This window comes from Nothobranchius furzeri, chromosome 9 (genome assembly GCF_043380555.1).
Source record: "Nothobranchius furzeri strain GRZ-AD chromosome 9, NfurGRZ-RIMD1, whole genome shotgun sequence".
NCBI lineage: Eukaryota > Metazoa > Chordata > Actinopteri > Cyprinodontiformes > Nothobranchiidae > Nothobranchius > Nothobranchius furzeri.
In genome coordinates, this window is record NC_091749.1 from 52,411,786 (window position 1) to 52,432,085 (window position 20,300).

Sequence of the window (20,300 nt, forward strand, 5' to 3'; positions counted from 1 at the left end):
GAGTGTCCAGTTGTGGCTACAATGTAGCTCATCTCCATCAGCGTGTGTGTGAATGGATGAATGTTGCCCTGTGTAAAGCCTCTTACAATGAAACATGTAAGTATGGATCACTTATCATAATCTTTCCACACGGAATAAAGCAAGGTTTATGTCATTTTGCACCTTTCTAGAAAACACTTCAGAATGTATTTTTGTTGTAACAAATGGATTTTATTCTGTGTTTTTTTTTCCCCATGTGGTCATTTTAAAACAAGATTTAAAGTAACTGACATCCTCCGGGGTCAAAGGTGAAGTCTCGGCTCCCATTAATGGGTTTGAGTCAGACGTCCTCACTCCCGTTCCTCCAACATGGCTGCGTTCCCCAGCCCAAATCCTTTCGGACCAAAGTGTTTGGCGTAGCAAACTAGAGAAGAATGTAAAACATCAACAGCTGCGGCTGTGGTCCCAGCCCAACAACCTCAGTCATTAGAAACCCGCGTGTTCACCAGGTTGTTTGTACCTTTACAGTAAAGCTCCCCGTCCTTGTCCGTCACCGTGGTCGACTCCAGGCTTTTACCACACAGCGCACAGCGGAAACAGGTCTTGTGCCAGGCCTGAAACACACACGATGTAAATATTAAACACAAACTTATAAGGCGTTAAAGCAGAAAGATTAATAGAAGTACAATCAAAACTTACCATAAAATAAATAAAACACATAAAATGTAGAAGCAAAAACAAAGCTACACAAAATTAAAATCAAAGTCAACAGGATCAATAAAAAGACTCGACATTGGTTAGAGAGCGCAGGGTCGGTGGTAAAACGTTCCACAGTGAGGGGGCCACTCCCTGAAAGGCCTGATCAACTCTGGTCCTAACCTAGTTCAGGGCACCACCAGTAGCCACTGGCCTGAAGATCTGAGAGTGTCCTGGGTTGTGGATGTATAGATGGTATAATCAGGTGTCTTGACTGTTAATGATCTAAAAGTGGAGACCCTCCTTTATCAGTCACTAACAGATCTGTACGTATTTTGTGCGTAGGAACGATTATTACACACGTGTGGTATTTACCGATTTGTACTCGTGCATAGTAATGTTCCTAAATATAAGAACAGTTCTGACCTGCATACGAACAGCATCTAAAGGTCTCTGTTGTCCACACACGTTCCTCATCCATAAAGTATTTTACCCAATAAATAATGTCGGTGGAAAAACAGCTTTTTTGCACAATTGGTGCTAAAACCAATAAAAGACACACGTGACCGACGGGAATCGGACATTATATCTTGGCTGTTGTGTGTTGGAGGATTTGGCAGAGCGTGCACTCGAGGGAAGGCGTCCTCCGTGAGCGCACTGATCTCCCCGAAGGACATCCTTAGAGCTATGCTAGGATTTGAGACCCTTTGTGGCGCGACAGAGAAACTGCTCAGATGTGATTCCAGTTCATATTGTATTTTACAACTACGAGAGCCTCTCTACTTCCCAATCACACACGCCACGTAGTCAAGGTAACCCGACTGAATGAAAGCTCAGAAGAGGCTGCACTCAGACGACATTTCCAAATTTAACTAACTCCAAACAGAACAACTCCTTAAATGTAACATGTAAATGACAGCCCGTTACTCTACGATTTATCATATTCAACTTTTTATTTATTCCTGACGGAGACTCTCCTCTGTCCCAGTCGCGTTTACAACCTGTGCGACTTGTTTGGTTCTTTTGCACTTTGGCAGCCAGTGTCTCGATCTCGCTGTCAATGTTTTTATTTGGGGGGGGGGGGGGGGGTGCCCAGGGAATTCCCTCAGGTGCTGAAGACTTAGCAAGACCAAATAAGGTTAATTGAGGGCATTTATATGACACAGGTGGGATTTATCATCAGACGATTGAGGAGGAACATACGAAAGGCCGCCATTCATACGTTCTACATTTATTTTGAATATAAGACCGTCTCAATGAATGTTTGATAAATGAGGGCCGTGGACCCCAGGGAACTGGGAGCCAGTGTAGAGCTGCTAAAACAGAGGTGATGTGAACTCTTTAAGGAAGTTTGGCAGTGACACCAGAGTTTATCACAAGTGCGTACACCAACATGTTCAGAGAGGGATGGCTGTTACCTTTCCTGCTCCCATCACCTTCTCTGCTGCGTAGACAGCCTTGGAGCAGCGAGGGCAGCGGTCTGAGCCTCCAAACTTCTGGGAGAACTTGTTGGGGTTTGAAGAGGCCGATCGAGGTTTAGACCTAAAAAGTTTGTTTATAAATTCAAAATGAAGGGATGTCAAAATGTGCTTTGATGTGTCATTTGTGTATGTTGGGCTGTCTAGAGGAATGAGTCCTTGACTAGGCGGCCTTCTCAAACACGTACTCATGAGACTGTGGGTCTGCATCCTGTCCAGGAGGATCAGAACTCAGAGCTCCCGCTCCTTGTCCATATCCATAGCCTTTTGGCCCATATTTCTTGCCATAGCATGACTTGCAGTAAATCTCAGACTCGTGTGCTGCAACCGTAGTGCTGTCGAGCCCTTTCCTGCAGCTCACTAAAGGAAAATCAAACAATAATTTATGTAAAACCAGTTTAAATTAAATGTCTCCAGTTTGGCCAAACTGAGGAATGTCCTGTTGGAGGGATGAAGGTTAAATAAAGCTCCCACCTAGCTGCTTTTATCAGTCAGCACTAAGTCACATGGCTGTGTTGCTATTTGTGGAAGGAGATGGATGTGTGAAGGGAATGTTGGAGAGAAGATGAACTCTTAGCAGGTGGGATGAGTTTATCACAGAGCTCCCACTGGAACAAAGTATCCACCGCACAGACTGCAACAAGCTGCAGAGTGGGGTCAGCAGGTCGGTTCCTGCAGCGCTGGTGGGAGTCTGGATTATATGACTAAAAGATCTGAAGCTGCATTACAGGATGCAGCAGCAGAAATTCAAATATTTAGCCAGTTTGGAGGAGAGCTTAACGTCCAATGTCCTAAAAGAACAAAAATAATCTAAAGAGCAAAAGGTAAGAGATACATCTGGATCTGTGCTCAGAGACACTCTCAGGGGAAAGGAGCGGGCAATAAGGAATGACATAATTAAAGCACAGGCTAGACCCAGGTTTCTCCTCCACCAGGAGGTCTCGGTGGGCCCAGCAGAAGGAACCAGGATGCTCACTGCAGATGAAACAGGTCTTGTGGAAACTGCGTCCGTTACACTGGACCTCCTCTGCGTGGTACACCGTCTTCTCGCAGGCTGAACACCTGGATCCTCCTCCCCAAGTCGGCATCGTACAGATCCACGTGGACTCGTGGTTTCCTCTTCAGAACACAGGGCTGGAGGTCAAATGATTATTCCTGTTATTCATGTTTCTGTTACTCTGACAAACACGCCAGTTTAGTAAAATGAGTTTTTTTCACTATTTCATAAAACCGTGGAACATTTTTGATTGAAGGTTTAAAGAGTCACAAGATCTAGATTTATCTAGAATTATTTTCCATTCGAAAGATATCAAATACTGTAAACTTGGCCCACATCTTACTAATTTTGTGGCTTTAACTTCCATGTATTGCAGTAATAAATCACAGAAGACCAAAAGATTTCCCATTTCATTCCTGATGACTGATCACCTAAAACTGAAGAAGTGGGTGTAAACCTCACTGGCCTGTGTCACATTCCAGTCCCCGCTCCTATCCGAGCATACCTCACAGGACTGGCATGTGACATTTGGGGGAAAAAAGGCATGACAGCTAAAACTAAATGTCTTCAGCCAATAAGAATCAAGACATTTCACAGCTTTAACAACTAAAGGGTCTCACCTCGAGTCCAGTCGTGTGCACCTCCCTTCTAAAGCAACGGATAACTCTCCTAGATGGTTTAAATACTCTTCATCTCCTCCTCCTCATCATCACGGTGACGCCTCCTCCAAAAATAACTGTCAGAGTCCTTTGACCCTTTATCATCAGCTGAAAGAGACCAGAACATCAGACGCTCCAGCATTTGTTCTAGACTCATTCCTCTGACAGCTGCAGCACAAAGCATCGGTGTGCGGTCTGACAGGATTGTTCTGGAATCGACACAGCAGGTCTGAGCACCAAGAAACAGATATTACTTTGGACGCATGAAACGTCTAAAGAAAGCTGTTGTTCATAGATATCTGCATCAGGTGAGACAACAGCCGTTCGGATTCAGGGTCAAGCTGCTTGTTTTTGTTGGTACAAAATGTGAAGATTGATAAAAAATAGAATCAATGTCACATTTAAATGCATCAGATCAACAAAAAAGGTAACCTGAATAAATACTAAACACTGTTTTCTAATCATTTAAATTATGAGGAAAAGGGCTCAGAACCAACCAGGTTGTAAGTTTAAATCTCAGACTAACTGTGATTATTTGGAATGCTGACCTCCATCTCACCAGTGAAACCCAGACCTGCAAAAATCAATCAATTCAACAAGCCGTCTGACATCATGAGGTAGGCTAAAAGATCTCAAATGTGACGCTCTGTACTGATGAGATTCAAGAACAAAGAACCCGCAAGAACATCTGGAGAAAAGCAGGCCTCACACAGTTGAAGTTAAGGTCAGCGGTCATGACTCAACAGTAAGAAAAAGGCAGCAGAAAATGGTTCCATGGAAGATATGATGCTGACTTGTCTCACTTTTGCCAGAAAACCTCCTGATGATCTCCAGGAAGTGTCCTGTACTGCTGTAAAACTAGCACTGCATACACGGAGGTGGTGGTGTGGTGGTCTGGGTCTCTTTCAGGACCTGGACCACCTGCTGACTGACAGAACAATGAATTCTGCTCTCTACCTGAAGGAGAATGTCTGACCTTTGACCCTAAACAGGACGTTCTTGATGGAAACCCCCTCAACGTGTCCGATTGTGAATATTCGTGTTTTAAAAGGCTTACTGGCTGCATGTAAACGCACTGAAACAGTTCTCTAAAGCAGCGTGGGACTAAAGTTCTCCACGGTGACGCGAGACTCGTCACCAGTTTTCACAAATACTAATGGTAGTTGTTGCCGTTACTAGGTTTAGGTTCAGGCTGAGGGAGATATCAAAAGTAGGAATGATTGTATTCTAAATTACATTAGAAAGTCAGAACTATCAAGTAAATATACACTTACACCTGCAGTACCCACGGCTGTGGGAACTATGGGTGTTAAAATAAAACACGCCCCCGATAAAGAACAAGAGATCTGATGTTCTTAGAAAAATCCCATTAAAATTTATTCAACATTTAACAAAGAGCAGGAGATCACACAGAATCACTCTTATAAATTAAACCCATCACATGTCAACTTATATTCCCAGAATGCATGAAATATTCACATATGTTTAACTATTTAGTTCAAGGGTGGCATCAACATGTACACGTGTGCAAAAGTGATCTCGCATTCACTAAAGCGATGACGCAGCTTTAACTGATCCTGTGAGGAAAATACTTTTGTGTCATCCAGACCATAAAAAACATCTTGTGCAAACACTAGAGGCTAATCGAGGCCTGGGAAATCCATCGGATCGCACAGAGCGCTATAGTAGCGTTCGTGCCATTTCCCATAATGCCTCTGGTCCTGAGCCAAAGTCAGAGATGGCTGTGATAACAACCACCTCCATCAGGATGCTGGGAAATGTTTCAGAGCTCATGAATACTGGAAACTGTTAAACAGACCAGAGTAACAAAAACACACCCATTCACCACTAAGAACAAGCCCCACCCCTCTACAGATCAGGAGTCATCAGGGGACACGTCCAGCTTCCTCTGGGGGATGTTAACAGCTTTGGTAGCTTGGTGTCCATTGTTGGTTACCACGGCAGCCAGAGGCGAGAGGGGGACCGGCGTGTGAAAGAAGCTGTGCTGGGGGAGCCCGCTCCCTTTAGGGGTGGTCATCAGAGACTGGACGACAAATTAAAAACAAACAACAGATTTAAAGTCCACCTTATAATATGATTATACACAAACCAGCATCTGTGTGTACGTCTACTACTGATTCACTATGGGGACGAGAGAGAGAGAGACAGAGAGAGAGACAGAGAGAGAGAAAGAGAGAGACAGGCAGACATAAAGAGAGACAGAGAGAGAAAGAGACAGAGAGAGAGACAGACAGACAGAGGGAGAGACAGAGAGAAAGAGACAGAGAGAGAGAAAGAGAGAGAGAGAGAGAGAGAAAGAGACAGAGAGAGAGACAGACAGACAGAGGGAGAGACAGAGAGAAAGAGACAGAGAGAGAGAAAGAGAGAGAGAGAGAGAGAGAAAGAGACAGAGAGAGAGACAGACAGACAGAGGGAGAGACAGAGAGAAAGAGACAGAGAGAGACAAAGAGAGAGACAGACAGAGAGAAAGACAGACAGAGAGAGAGAAAGAGAGAGAGAGAGAGAGAAAGAGACAGAGAGAAAGAGACAGACAGAGAAAGAGAGACAGAGACAGAGAGAAAGAGACAGAGAGAGAAAGAGACAGAGAGAGAAAGAGAGAGAGACAGAGAGAGACAAAGAGAGAGACAGGCAGACATAAAGAGAGACAGAGAGAGAAAGAGAGAGAGAGAGAGACAGAGAGAGAAAGAGACAGAGAGAGAGACAGACAGACAGAGGGAGAGACAGAGAGAAAGAGACAGAGAGAAAGAGAGAGAGAGAGAGAAAGAGAGAGAGAAAGAGACAGAGAGAGAGAAAGAGAGAGAGAGAGAGAAAGAGACAGAGAGAGACAGACAGAGAGAAAGACAGACAGAGCGAGAGAAAGAGAGACAGAGAGAGAAAGAGAGAGAGAGCGAGAGAGAGAGCTTTGCTATTAACGGTTAGTAAAGAAATGATTGGATGGACTGAAACAGATTAATGAAACAGTCAGGAAGCGCCCACTAGATGCTTGTACTGACTCGTACCTGCTGCACACTGATCAGGGTCACAGACTGCGCCGGCACCGTGTGCTGAACAGCCATCGGAGACACGGGTTTGATGAACACCATCTCTCTCTGCTGCAGAGTCAGCGGACTTGGGAAGGCGCTGGTGCGCTCTGGAGTGTGTGGGGCTGTGAAGCTGCCACAGGGACTGGAGATCAGACCCAGGTTCTGCAGGGTGAAGTTCAGGATAGCAGGACTCGGGCTGTGGAGACGGTGGGGCTGCTGGGTGGCGTGTGGAGAGGCAGCAGAGGGTTTATTTAGATGGAGGTTGGTGGGCGTCACCTCCTGCGCTGTGGCAGGTCTGGGGCCTGTGGAAGAGGAAATGCATCTCAAGTGTGTGTTCCTGTCCCTGATGTAGTTAGTCAGAACCGGGTTGTGAGGCTTTTACCTGAAGTTGGAGTTTGGTAGATGTAGTTGGGAGATGTCTTGCTGCTCTCTACTCCTGAACTCTGCACTTCCTTGTAACTGATGAGGGACTGCTGGGAAATGGGGATCAGATATCCAGCTGGGACTAAAGTCTGGACGGGCGGCGAGACGCAGAAAACACAAACAGTTAATGATTCAAAGAACAGAACGAGGGTTATCTTCCCATAAGGCTACATGTTGGTGTTTACCTCAGTGCGAAGCTGTCCAGACGTTAAGGGCAACACCCGAACAGATGTGAAACCCACTTCGCTGTCCGAGTTGGCCGTCCTGTCCTCCCTGTCCAGGAGGTTCTCCAAACTGTGCTCCAGGGCCTGACTGGCTCCAGAGCTCTCAGGGGTGTTAACGAACTCTGGATCCAGGTGGAGCGCACGAGGTGAAGGCCGACTGGTGAGCGGAGTCCCTCGACGTGTTTTCAGACGGGCCTGCAGGATCTCACAGAGCTTTGGAGACGAGTCCTACAGTTGTAGGGGGAAAAATGTTTGTCTAATTTGTAAATGTCACATGGTAACAGTTGTTTCAATAGTTGTGGTTCCACTATAGGAACTTCAGCGTCATTCAACCGGAATGGCCGCGTGAATAGAGCCCTGCACGGGCCTAAAATCTGAGCCCGTGTCCGGCCCGGCCCGAGGGGATGGATCCCCAGCCCAAAAAGGTTTTCAGGATTCTCTGGCCCGACCTGAGCCCAACTTTTTTTTAACCAACTAAATGAAAACAAAGTGTGTCAATCCTGGCCAATGTGTTAAAAGACGTGCAGGATCTGATCAATTTGTTTTTCCCTCATGTACCGTCACGGAGATAACGGCGCAGTGCGCCTGACTCTGGTGGTAATCAAGTTAAATTTGATCTCTTTCCAACAATTTTCACAAGAAAACAGAACAGTCAAAAGCAGGGCTTGTGTTGTGTTGGCCAGATAGTTCCCGTATTTAACTGTTTATTTTGGTTGGAGAAAGAATAGAAAGAATTACCCCGACGCATGCAGACGAACTGACATTTTATTCGTTACGCACATCGCAGATGTAGCTAAATCACCCAAGAAAAGATTCCCATCTGAACATCTGAGCTGGACACCGCTCAGCGCAGCTCGCTGTCAGCGCATATGTATGGTGCACAGCGAGCTGAAGTTGTGGAGATTGGCTTGGAGCGCGTTGCAGAACCAGAGCGCATGCGGGAAGGTTCCTCCCACTGAAGCGAGTGTTTTCCAAACCCTGTCTCTCAGAGACTTAGAAAAATGTTCCCTGATTATGAAACTTTGGCTGAATAGCGCTTGTTCCTGTCGCCAATGTGGCGACGCATCCAGGAGCCGTCTGAGGAGAAGCCCAGAATCTCTTCAGCTCAGAAAGCGCCTTTGATTATGCACAAGCGTGACCCAACCTGGTCTCACAGTAAGACCGGGTTGGACCTGTTCAGGTTTACGCAGACAATCTTTACATTTAGAATTGACATACAGATATAAAATTAATTCAGTAAAATATAAAGCATTTTATTTAAATATCCATTCATTACTTTACAAGCACAGAGAGCCGCATCAGATGGATGGAAGAGCCACGGGTTGCCGACCCCTGTATAGCCTATAAAATGACATGTTGAGGACGCAAACTCAATACATCTCTTTTATTCTGAGGCAATAATTTCTCCGAGTTTTGAGGGTGCGGGCGGGAGTAGACATGCACGCTGCGGGTGCGGGCGGTAATGGTCAGACATTCAGCGGGAGCGGGATGAAGAAAACAGTCCCACGCAGGGCTCTACTGCTGCGTTTGTTTCAATTTTTTAAATGAATTTGATTAAAAATAAAGGCACCGGCCCGAGGTAATTACACAGTCGTTGGCCCGAAGCCCGGGCCGACCCGAGGATCTAGGGCTTCAGTGCAGGGCTCTACGCGTGAAAGAACCACATTCTGGAACCAACCGACTAAACGAACACAGGCTGGTACTCGAAAAGGTCCAGTAAAGTCACAGAGTGGGACTTTACTCATGCTGATTGGTTGTAACAGTAGGAAATTACATCAGCATCCGTTGCCAAAACAACCGGCATTCATAAAACTGGAAGAGTTGCTGGTGAAGCAGAATAAAAGGAGAAGAAAATAAACAGTTTCAAATTCACGGGGCTTTGTTTTCTCACAGAACCGTAAAAACGCCACTTCTTCTGGTCATCAAACGCCACATTTTACAACACAGTTGCACTTCCTGTCAACCAACTCACATATGACGTACTTTGACAGAATTAAAACTTTTGATATTATTGTTTATGGACGCCTTTCGGCTCTGACCAGTGACATCACTCATTGCTTAAGCAGTCATGAATTCGTATGGAGACACAACAGCTGAGAGGACAGAGCCATTGTATCTACCAGTCACCTGTCCCAGGGTATCTGCAGGTTTAAGGGAGCCAAATTTAAGACTTTTTAAGACCTTTTTAAGGCCACTTTGACCAAATTTAAGCAATTTTTAAAAATTTCATTTAAGCTAATAATTTCCAGCTATTGCCTGGAACCGGTGCTAACCATGTCGTGAACATGGGATTAGCCATCCAGTTACCATTAAACTTGCACTTCCCCATGGCGCAAGCTCCCACTAGCTTAACCAGCTAATGTGCTCATCTAAAAACAGCCCCCTTTCACAACCAACTGAATGTGTACAGTTCCGCGTATGCAAATATGACACACATAAAATGCTGAACACTAACTAGAAATTCACAAAGATTTTATAGAAATAAAAATATCTTGTTTATTGGGTCTTTGGTCATTTAAGACCTTTGGAAACTGCATTTAAGGATTATTTGTCATTTTTAAGGATTTTTAAGGCCTTAAATTTGGAAAATCTAATTTAAGACTTTTTAAGGACCCGCGGATACCCTGCTTCCCCTCCCAGAACTCCAATGGAAACACGACTAACATTCTCATTTCAAAGCCCAGTTTTCTTTACCTTAAAGGTGGAGCCGGATCTCCTTGCTTTAGAGGGACTACTTTCTGATGTAGCGTCTGAACACCGTCGCTTAAGCCCCGTAGGACAAACCTCAGCCGCCTGGTTCTTAGCTGCAGACGGGCCGGTTGGACTTTGTCCAGTCTTCTCCTCAAACGTCATTGAGCGCACAGCGAGGCTCGTCGGCTGTGGCCTGGACAGAGGGTTTGACCTGAGAGAGGGAGGGTGCACATAGACGGCATAGGGCCCGCCCCCCCGTTGCTGAGGCAGCAGGACGGGAATCAAGGAGGAACACTGTGCAGGGATGAGGGTAACAGGGCCTGTGGGGTGTCCTGCTAATAGTGCTTGGGGGGTGAGGTGGATAGTGTTGACTCCAGGCTCTAGAGTTGGAATTAGCTGAGGCGTCTTCGGTTGTTCCACGGAAGCAGAGGTTGTTTGTTGTAACGTCTCAGCAGGAGAGTCTCCCCGAGTAGCAGCAGGTTTAGGAGTTTCTGTGGGTCTGGACAGAGACATCAAGAGATATTATATAATTTTATGTACATATCAGTAAAATGTGGCATTCATAGCAGTGTCAAGTTTGAAAAACAGAATTCAACTCCACTAAGACTAGCTGTTAGCTCATCAATCCGGTCAGAATAATCAGTGTTTTTAAACTTAATTTATTCAGAGAGCTTCACAGGCCGACAGGTTGGAACACAAGGCCCCTCCCCAAACTCAGACAACTGAAAGGGAACTCAGAACTTACATTGACCGCTGATCAAGTTCAATCTGACAAATAGCAGCAAGTTGGGCCATTTTGCTTGGAAAGTCGACGTTAGACGAGTCGCCTGATGAGAGAAGAGATCAAGATTGGATTATCTTATTCTCCACAAACCATCGTCTTGTGAAGGATGTGTTCTCTGCTTACTGAGAGGACACTTGATGGGGCTGCTGGGGGCTGAGTTGATCTTGCGTCGGTCCTCCTGAATGCTCTTGGCGAGCTTCATGAGGGAAGGGTGTCGGGTGAAGCTGCGCTTGGCTCCCGGTGAGGAAAACAGGTTTTTGGCACAGTTGTCTACAGACTCCAGGACTCTTTTTTTCTTGGGTGGGCAATCCCCCAAGCGGTTTGGCAAGTCTGAATAGAGTTTAGGAGATTATTGCAACTTTTGTTTAAGAGAATCTCTTTGAAGAAAAAAAACACGAGCTTAGACCCTGAATGCACCTTTAACTTGTGGGAACTCCTCAGGGCCGATCCACTCAAAGGCCGGCTTCCGCCCCCTTTCTTCGGTCACATGGACTTTTTCTATGAGCTTCAGGCTCCGCAGCACGTTGGCAATGTCGTACAATCGGCGAACTTTAGCTGCGCATGCACAATTTAGAAGAGAAACTACCACCATCACACACGGTTAAGACAAACGAATGGTCCAGGAAAAGCCGCTCAAAGGCTAAAGACCTGGGGCCTCATTTATCAAGCTTGCTTACGCACAAAATGGGGTCAGAAAACTGCGTAAGCAACTTTCCACGCAAACTTTGGGATTTATGAAAGAAAACTAAGCAGAAAAATGTGCACAACTTTAAGTTGACTAAGGACCTTGCTTACGCACATTTTGGACGTGGAGAGCACCTGCAGTGCTGCTGCTGAGGATACAATTATGAAATCCAGCAGCATTATTGCTTGTACCGCTTTGTACACACAGAACAAGCCCCCTACACATGCACACACGCAAACACACACAGCCTGAGGTGCAGAATACGGAATGCTGAATATTAGGGCTGTCGCGGTTGAGGAATTCCCCCTGCGGTGATTCAGGGTGGCTTAATATTGCGGTGTGCGATATTATAGCAGCACTTTTTTTTTATTGCAGTACTATCTAAACATAATGTTTACACATTTAAAAAGTTAAAAATTGCCGTGCCTTCTTTTATAACACTTTACTGAATGCAGATCAAAGGGCAGTAACAACACAGATCGCAGTAACATTTGTTTCTCCGACAGTTGGAGTCCGACTGAACTTAAAAACAACAAAATTCAGGAGAAGGTTAAACTTTTAAATGCAAATTTGGCTGCAGCATCTAACAAATAAGAAACAAGTCCCCATTTTCACACACACGAATGACGGTGATTTATAGCTCGGTCACGTCCTTGTTACCCACAAGGAAAACCAGCATGTTAACCATATACGGTTTGAGAGAGGATCTGAGAGGGGTGGCAACATTTCCAGCAACACTGAAAACCCTCTCGGATGGTGCGCTCGTTGCACTAACACACACGTACTTGCGTGCGACTGGCGAGCAAAGGGAATCTCTCCCGGTTGTTGCTCCACCATGTCAGGGGGTTTCTTTAGGGTGGATGCATTCCTCCTGCAGGTAGCGAGTGAGCTCCAGCTCGGCTCAAACTCTCTTCGGGACGGTTGCAGAAGCAGTGCTTGTCCGGGACTTCAGCAGGTCTCCGAGCGTTTATTATTATTTTTTTGCCGCTGGTGGCAGCTCTGTCTCGGCCAAGGACCCTGGCTGTGCAGCAGCTGACGTACTGAAAACCAAAGTGCTCCCAAAGGAGCGAAGTAACGTTTCGTTTTGATACCAGTGCAGCCATCCTTCTCAACATGCATCATTGAGTTGAATCACGTTCAGTAATCGCGGTGGCCCATGATGCAGCGCGGTGGGTTTCTTCATATTGCGATATTTCGTTTTTGCGGTTACCGTGACAGCCCTACTGAATATCAGCAGGGGGGCAGATTGAGACAGGACGCTCACACTGCATGACATTCTGTCACTGTGACCTGATTAATGATGCGCCCTGGCTACTTGGACAAGGGAGATCTCTGTTTGGCTGACTGGTTAGCACGCGTGACTCTCACCCGGGAGTCTGGGGATCCAATCCTGATCGGATCTTTTTTTTTTTTTTATATCGGCCACAGATCTCTCTGAAGAACTCAACATTGACAGCTTCAGCAACGCTGTGCCACTCCGTGCATTTTCTCTTATTTGTTATGCCACTAATGTGACCTCCAAAAAGCACTTCCTTTCATTTCACCACCTCACCCACAAATACCTCAATTTCTGCTTCTGTGAAATTGCACTTCCTTGAGCTGCCTTAATCCACGGTCGCCATGTCATTGGCGAAGCGCTGCAACAGCCGGCTTATGTATATGCATGAGATCCACAAGGCACTTCGCATTGAATATTTATGGCAGTAAGTGGGTGTGGTGAGGGCGGGATGTGACTAAAAAGCAGCTGAGAACCTTACTCGTTAGTCTCTGATTTATGAAGTGGAGATTGCGTGCAGCCGTGCGTACTCCATGTTGGATAGATCACAAACCTACTTGGCGCAAGTACATTTTTTTGCTGAGCGTTAAGTACGGTTTTAGTAAGGATTCTACTCAGTGTTTGATAAATGAGACCCCTGGTGTTGATAAATCTAAACCCTGTAAATTGTAGTCAACTCACTTTTGAACTTGCTCTTGTCCTGATCTGTGACGTGGTCCTCTCCTATGAGGATCTTGGCAGCAATGTCCAGACTGACCACACGTGGATTTGACACCAGGAAGAGCATGACAAACTTCTGGCTCATCACCCGCAGAGATTTATCCTTCCTACTGTTAACAGAGGCTGGACAGAGGAGCCACAGGCAAAAGCATGTTAACTCTGCTGAAGCATTGATCACATTTCACACTGATCTTTACGTGTCTCACCTGCTTTGAACTCGACTCCTGGGAGCTCTACAAAGAAGAGCTCTTTCTGAGCCTGCTCCCCGCTGTCCGTGTCGACCACCTCCTCGTTCTCTTTCTCCTCCCCATCGAGGTCAAACTCCCTGTCCAGAACACACTGACGGATCTGCTGCATCTGCTGGCTGTACCTGTGTTCCTCGCCCACCTGCTTCAGGATGGCGAGGGTCTCGGCCAACTTGGTCCGACCGTGCCAAGTGTAGCGGTTCTTTGCCGAGCGGCTTACCATGTGAAGACTCTCCAGCACGTTCATGATGTCGTAGATGCGCCGGCGCTCCACGTCTGTGTAGAAGCAGAAGCTATCAACGGCATTGTTTACGGAAAAGAAACCTAGCCACCACAACCGTTTAAAACAGAAAAAGAGCACATGTTCTGTAGCAGCTGGAGGACATACTGAGCTCCGTGGCAACATCATCGAGGCAGATGTCACTGAAGGCCGAGTCTGGGTAATCTGGGTATCGGGCCAGAAATTTGTGACAGAGCAACCCTAAACTCTTGTCTTTCCTGCTTATCATTTTCTCTGACTCGTCTCCATTTTCAGAGTCCTACAAAAAAATAAACGATTGGTAAAAATAAATAAATAAATACCTTGAACTCATTGGTTTTTACATTGAGTCAAATCCAGAAAGTGTACCTGTGAAGGCTCAAGAGCATCATGCTCATCAGTTTCCACACTCTGCTCCATTTCTCTGTTCCTGATCTCAGGACTGGCAGCACTGATGAGCATTTTAAGGTTGGAGGTTGGCGTCCAGGGATCGACAGAAGCTACTTCCCTTCCCTTTTTAGGAGTTGTGAATGGTCCCATTGTGAGCTGCTCCTAAAACTGCACACACCAGCTTTAAATTTTAAAGGATGTACCGATGACTGAGCTTCATCATCCTGGTGCAAAAGAGAACAAGAACAGTAGTTAAAAAAAAGAAAGTCCAGACTCTTGCAGATCAAGTCAATAAAATAAATCTAAACTTTTCTACAAATTTAAAAACAAAGTAATTTTCTAATGCATTTGAATATTTGATAACTTTCAAGTACAATAATATTACACGTATGACTTACAGAGAAGTGATTTCTATATAATTTCATTTAAATGTTTCATATTTGTCTAGTATATTTGCACAGAGCCTGCATGTTAATTTTTCATTAAATATAAAACTATTAAATGAAAAATTAACATGCCTACAGGTAAATATTTGATGAGACTAAAAACAAAAATAGTTAAAATACAGTACAAGTCACCCATGAATGAAAGTCCCTAAACACATGGGGCACCCAGGACAGCTTTACCGTCTAATAAATAACGTTTACTGGACACGAAGCCATGGGTTAAACCTGCCCATAACTAACTTACAGTCTTGTTGGTTTAGCTGGTCAAACTAATGTAAAAAAACAAGTTTTAAACGAACCAAAAAAGCAGACTACTATTGGCGGTAACTGACATCCACTCCATCGAATCGACGGGCCCAACGGACGGACAGGCCCGTCCCTTTTGCCTGAAGCAGCCAATAGGAATGCGGCGTTAGCCAGCGTAGCGGAAGTGAAGAATGTCCCGCGCGCAGGTAAACTTTTTGAAATGCTTGGCGCGGATCATCCGTAAAGTAGCGGTTAAGAACTCTAAACCTTTATTTTTATACTGTAAAGGCTGGACATCAGTAAAGCGTACAAGGAAGACTACCTGAACGTTTCAGAGGGAACCGGGTTGAGAAAGGAAAAAAAAACTCGCAAATCCCGTTAATCCAGAAATGTTAAACACGCGCATTAACCGCTCAAAACTTTAACATGCCTTTTCAGCTAAACACACTTTGATGTTGGGACGTTAAACCCGAGCTTGGTTTAACACCGCAGCTTGTTCCTGTGTAAAAGCGAGGAGGTAACTTACCAAAATCTGCTGAGTGGTTCTCTTCCTCAAAGGAATCTCGGTACTGTAACAGGGTCTCCACTAATAAAAGTCAAACAGCCTTAACTCGTTTATAAAACCTAAGATGTTCTTCATTAGAGGAGACTAAAAAATAGGAACTACGTAAATCTTAACAGAATGCGCGGCTGTCACCTCGCTTCTCCCTCCTTCACAAGCCAGCTACCCCCTTGATCAGCTTACTTTACTTCAGTTGTGGGGAAAAAGTTTGCCCAGTTTGTAAATGATCACCAGCCTTTGACCCGCCCTGTACGCGTTTGCGTCACTTCAACGTTGGTGTTTCGCCGAGATGTGTCCCTCCTTCGAAAGTCTCCCTACCCCCAGCTAACTTGGACAAATGTTCCAAGAAAAGCGTCAGGATGGGTAACTGTTGATGGGTAATGAGTTGGCTGTATGAATTGGACATATATGTAAGCTTATTTTCTTATTAATTACAGAGAAATCATTTTGTTAACAGGCAATTTTGCGCCCATCAAAATGTGTTTCTTGTACCAAAGTTGACGAAAGGAACTTTGAAATTATGTACCGTAATATTTGTAGTAATTTTCTTTACAACTTGCAGCTCTTATTATAAATATTTAGGAGAAGAACAAAGCTAAACATGTAAAGAAGACGTTATTTTAGGGAAGAACAGACCTCGGCATAACACCAGCTGAGGATTTCTCCTTTGGAAGTGAGCGTGGCTTGGGGTGTGTCCGAATCCACGGGTAGGATATAAGAGCACGGGTCCTCGCCGGTCTAGCAAGGGTTGTTCAGAACCGTTTTCAGGTAATGTTGTTTATCTTAGAAGCTTTCAGGACTTACATGTTAATTTTAGATGGTTTCATGTATGTTTTAAGCTACAGAATGAACTTGTTAAACGCACACAACACATTACTAGAGTATTAACATGTAGGTAATTAATAGCAAGGCCGGGTCCTTACTTTTATTTTATTTTTTATTTTTTTTTATTTAGACATTTGAATAACAAACATACATGGTATTGTAGAATATAGAAAGGGTATAAAAATTCCACACCTTGTAATAACAAGTTATGTATACAACTACAAGTATACTTAAACAAAAAGGTATACTTTATGAGAAAACAGATTAACAAAATAACTGGAAAAAAATTGAAATAAAAATAAATAAATAAATAAAATGCTCACGGTATAAATAAACAAGTAAATCAAGTGAAATTATACATTCGGCACAGCTCTAGTGTTTTACACGCTTTGGAGTTAGTACTGTTATTAAGATTCTTCAGATAATGGGAAAACAGGGCTTTAAAAGCAAATATGTTTGGACGCTGTTGAGATAATTTTGTACAATGTATGTGAAATTTGGCAAAAATGATCAGAAGATTAATAATATATATTTTTCTTCGTCTTCCTCCGCTTATCCGGGTCCGGGTCGCGGGGGCAGCATCCCAATTAGGGAGCTCCAGGCCGTCCTCTCCCCGGCCTTGTCCACCAGCTCCTCCGGCAGGACCCCAAGGCGTTCCCGGACCAGATTGGAGATGTAACCTCTCCAACGTGTTAAATAATATTTTATCAATTTTTGTGCATAGTTCTTTCGAAACATCAAGTGCCATAGCTGCATATATTTTTCCTGAAATAATTTTATCGGTATGTGAGGCCAAATAGAATATGGTGAAACTTCAGTTTACAAGAGGGATTAATTTTGGTGTTTATAAAATTATTTAGATCAATCCAAAATACATGTGTATAAGTGCATTCCCAAAATAAATGACATATTGTTTCCTCTGCATTGCTGCAAAAAGTACAAAGAGTATCAATATTTTTCTTAACTTTAACCAGATATGTCTTTACCGGATAACATCAGTGGATCAACTTAAAAGAAACCTCTCTTATCTTATTAGTTATAATAAATTTTCTTGGTAGAATCCAAGTGTTTTTCCAGTCTATATCATTGTAAATATTGTTCCAGTAAAATACAGCTGCAGGTTTGGAAACAATATCTCTTTGAATGATTTGTCTAATACATTGATTTGTGCATGGACGTAATTTTCACTTTAGAAGTGGGGGGGGACATGGGGGGTGGGGGTGGGGGGTATCTTTGCAGAATGCTCTGATGGGAAACCGGCTTCAACACAAACAGTTGTTTTCCGCTTGGTCCTAAAGCTCAACCAGTGTCAATTTAATATAGCGTAATATTTTTTTTGGATGGTAAAAAGTGCAGGGGTCAAAACTTGACTTTGGAAAAAGTCCCCCCTGTCCCCCCCAAAATTACGTCCATGGATTTGTGGCTTTATCACTCAATAAAGGACATATGGTAAAAAATGGTAAATGGCCTGTATTTGATATAGCACCTTCTAGAGTTCTTGAAACCTCCCAAGGCGCTTTACAACACAATCAGTCATTCACTCATTCACAAACACATTCACACACTGGTGGGGATGAGCTACAATGTAGCCACCGCTGCCCTGGGGCGCACTGACAGAGGCGAGGCTGCCGAGCACTGGCGCCACCAGTCCCTCCGACCACCACCAGCAGGCAACGTGGGTCTTGCCCAAGGACACAACGACAGCGACAGACTGAGCGGGGCTCGAACCTGCAACCTTCTGATTACGGGGCGAGCACTTAACTCCTGTGCCACCGTCGCCCCATATGTTACCGATGAATTTGCTACCGGGATTTAGTTCTGGAATAGTACAGTTTCTACCCGTAGGAGCATACACCAATAACCTTCTCACTCCATCTGGTATTGCATCAAAAACTACAGCGTATTCTCTTGGAGTGACAGGAAAATCATAAACAAACAAAAATTCCTTATAAGAAAATAATTGACCATCATCATTCAGTAATTGACTTACAAGTAAAATATTTCTATCAACCCATTTTTGAATATATAATGATTTATTCTTAAATTTAATATCCTGATTGTTCCAAATGAAATATTTATGGGGAGAAAAGTTGCGAGAGTATATCATTAACCAAGATGATAAGAGTTGACTATGAAAGTTGGAAAGTTTAATCGGTAATTTAGAGATATTGTAATTTCATCTTAGCAGAAAGTGCAGTCCTCCAAATGAGTTAAAGATGTGGTTAGCAACAACGTTCCAAATTGAACTGGGTTTTTTTAAAAGTTTGATCCATTTGATTTTAAGACGCGTTTAAGGAGGTGAAATCTAAAGAGTTTAGACCGCCAGAACACAATTTGTTTATCATTACATTTTTTTAACATAATGTATTCTCTTTTTCCAAATGAAGTTAAATAATATTTTATCAATTTTTGTGCATAGTTCTTTCGAAACATCAAGTGCCATAGCTGCATAAATAAGTCGGGAGAGGCCTTCAACTTTGGCTACCAAGGATCTTCCGGTAATGGATAAATCTCTTTGAAGCCAAAGATTAAATTTATGTTGTATTGCAATTATAAGAGGGTCAAAATTTTCAGATAATCTGGCATCTTGGTCTTTTTGAATGATAATACCAAGATATTTAACCTTATTTTTAACAGGGACACCTGATATAACAGTATCCGTGCAGAATTTTACAGGGAGAAGTTCACATTTTGGAATGTTGAGTTTAAGCCCAGAGGCTATAGAGAAATTATTGACAACTTTGAGAGCTTCATCAACTTGATATTCACCTTTTAAAAAAAGTGTTGTGTCATGCTAGTTGAGTAATAGATAGTACTCTGCCAGCAATAGAGAGACCCACCACACTGCTATTTTTAAAGTGAATAGAAATTAACTGCATAGGAAGAAGGAAGAGATATGCGGAAAGTGGACAGCCTTGCCGGATCCCACGGTTGATATCAAATCTTTTCGTTGTACCAAATGGGAGTTTGATTGAGCTATTTGCATCTGCATATAGAGTTTGAATTGATTCCTTAAAGATATTTCCAAAACCGAAAATGTCAAGTGCTCTGAACATGAATTCATGTTCAATGGAGTCGAAAGCTTTATAGAAATCGAAAAAAAGAATGAAACTATTATCTGTGATTAAATCTGAATAATCCAAAATATCAATTACCAGTCTTATATTGTTAGTTATGTGTTTGCCAGTCATGAAACCAGACTGTGTTTCACCAATGATATCATTAAGTGCACATTTTAACTTTTTAGCCAAACACATAGCAATTATTTTATAATCGTTATTCAGCAGTGAAATAGGTCTCCAATTTTCAATCAAAAGGGTGTCTTTTTGAGGTTTTGGAATCAAAGTAATTAGCCCCTGAGTCAAAGAAGGATGCAGCTTGTTATTATAATGCTTTCAACATATACTTTATGTAAAAAGCATGACAAATCCTTTGAAAATAATTTGTAAAATTCTGAAGTCATACCGTCATTCCCTGGACTCTTATTAAGCTTCATTTTCTTAATAGCCTCTTCAATGTCTAGCATTGTGATAGGGGAATCACACATAGTTTTATTATTGTCACTAATTGTCTTAATATTACTTCCATAAAATTTCCATGGCTTCTGTAGAAAGATTAGATTTATATAATTTTTTATAGAAAAGTTCACAAGTCTTGGAAATCACTTGAGG

At 43.5% G+C, this 20,300-nt stretch overlaps 2 protein-coding genes across 2 annotated transcripts; both read right to left on the minus strand.

Annotated features, from left to right (window-relative positions):
* Positions 1–188: 188 nt before the first annotated feature.
* Positions 189–3,906, minus strand: csrp3 (cysteine and glycine-rich protein 3 (cardiac LIM protein)). Its single transcript, XM_015953749.3, has 6 exons — positions 3,771–3,906; positions 3,130–3,287; positions 2,342–2,513; positions 2,094–2,217; positions 500–593; positions 189–403 (listed from the first exon to the last, which is right to left on the minus strand). The coding sequence occupies exons 2-6, from the start codon at positions 3,239–3,241 to the stop codon at positions 330–332; spliced, it is 576 nt and encodes a 191-aa protein (XP_015809235.1). The 5' UTR covers positions 3,242–3,287; positions 3,771–3,906; the 3' UTR covers positions 189–329.
* A 1,255-nt stretch (positions 3,907–5,161) lies between these two features.
* e2f8 (E2F transcription factor 8) lies at positions 5,162–15,977 on the minus strand. Its single transcript, XM_015953750.3, has 13 exons — positions 15,769–15,977; positions 14,530–14,774; positions 14,290–14,440; positions 13,863–14,177; positions 13,618–13,779; positions 11,393–11,530; positions 11,099–11,305; positions 10,937–11,018; positions 10,195–10,690; positions 7,462–7,728; positions 7,236–7,365; positions 6,830–7,155; positions 5,162–5,853 (listed from the first exon to the last, which is right to left on the minus strand). The coding sequence occupies exons 2-13, from the start codon at positions 14,698–14,700 to the stop codon at positions 5,686–5,688; spliced, it is 2,613 nt and encodes an 870-aa protein (XP_015809236.3). The 5' UTR covers positions 14,701–14,774; positions 15,769–15,977; the 3' UTR covers positions 5,162–5,685.
* Positions 15,978–20,300: the final 4,323 nt, after the last annotated feature.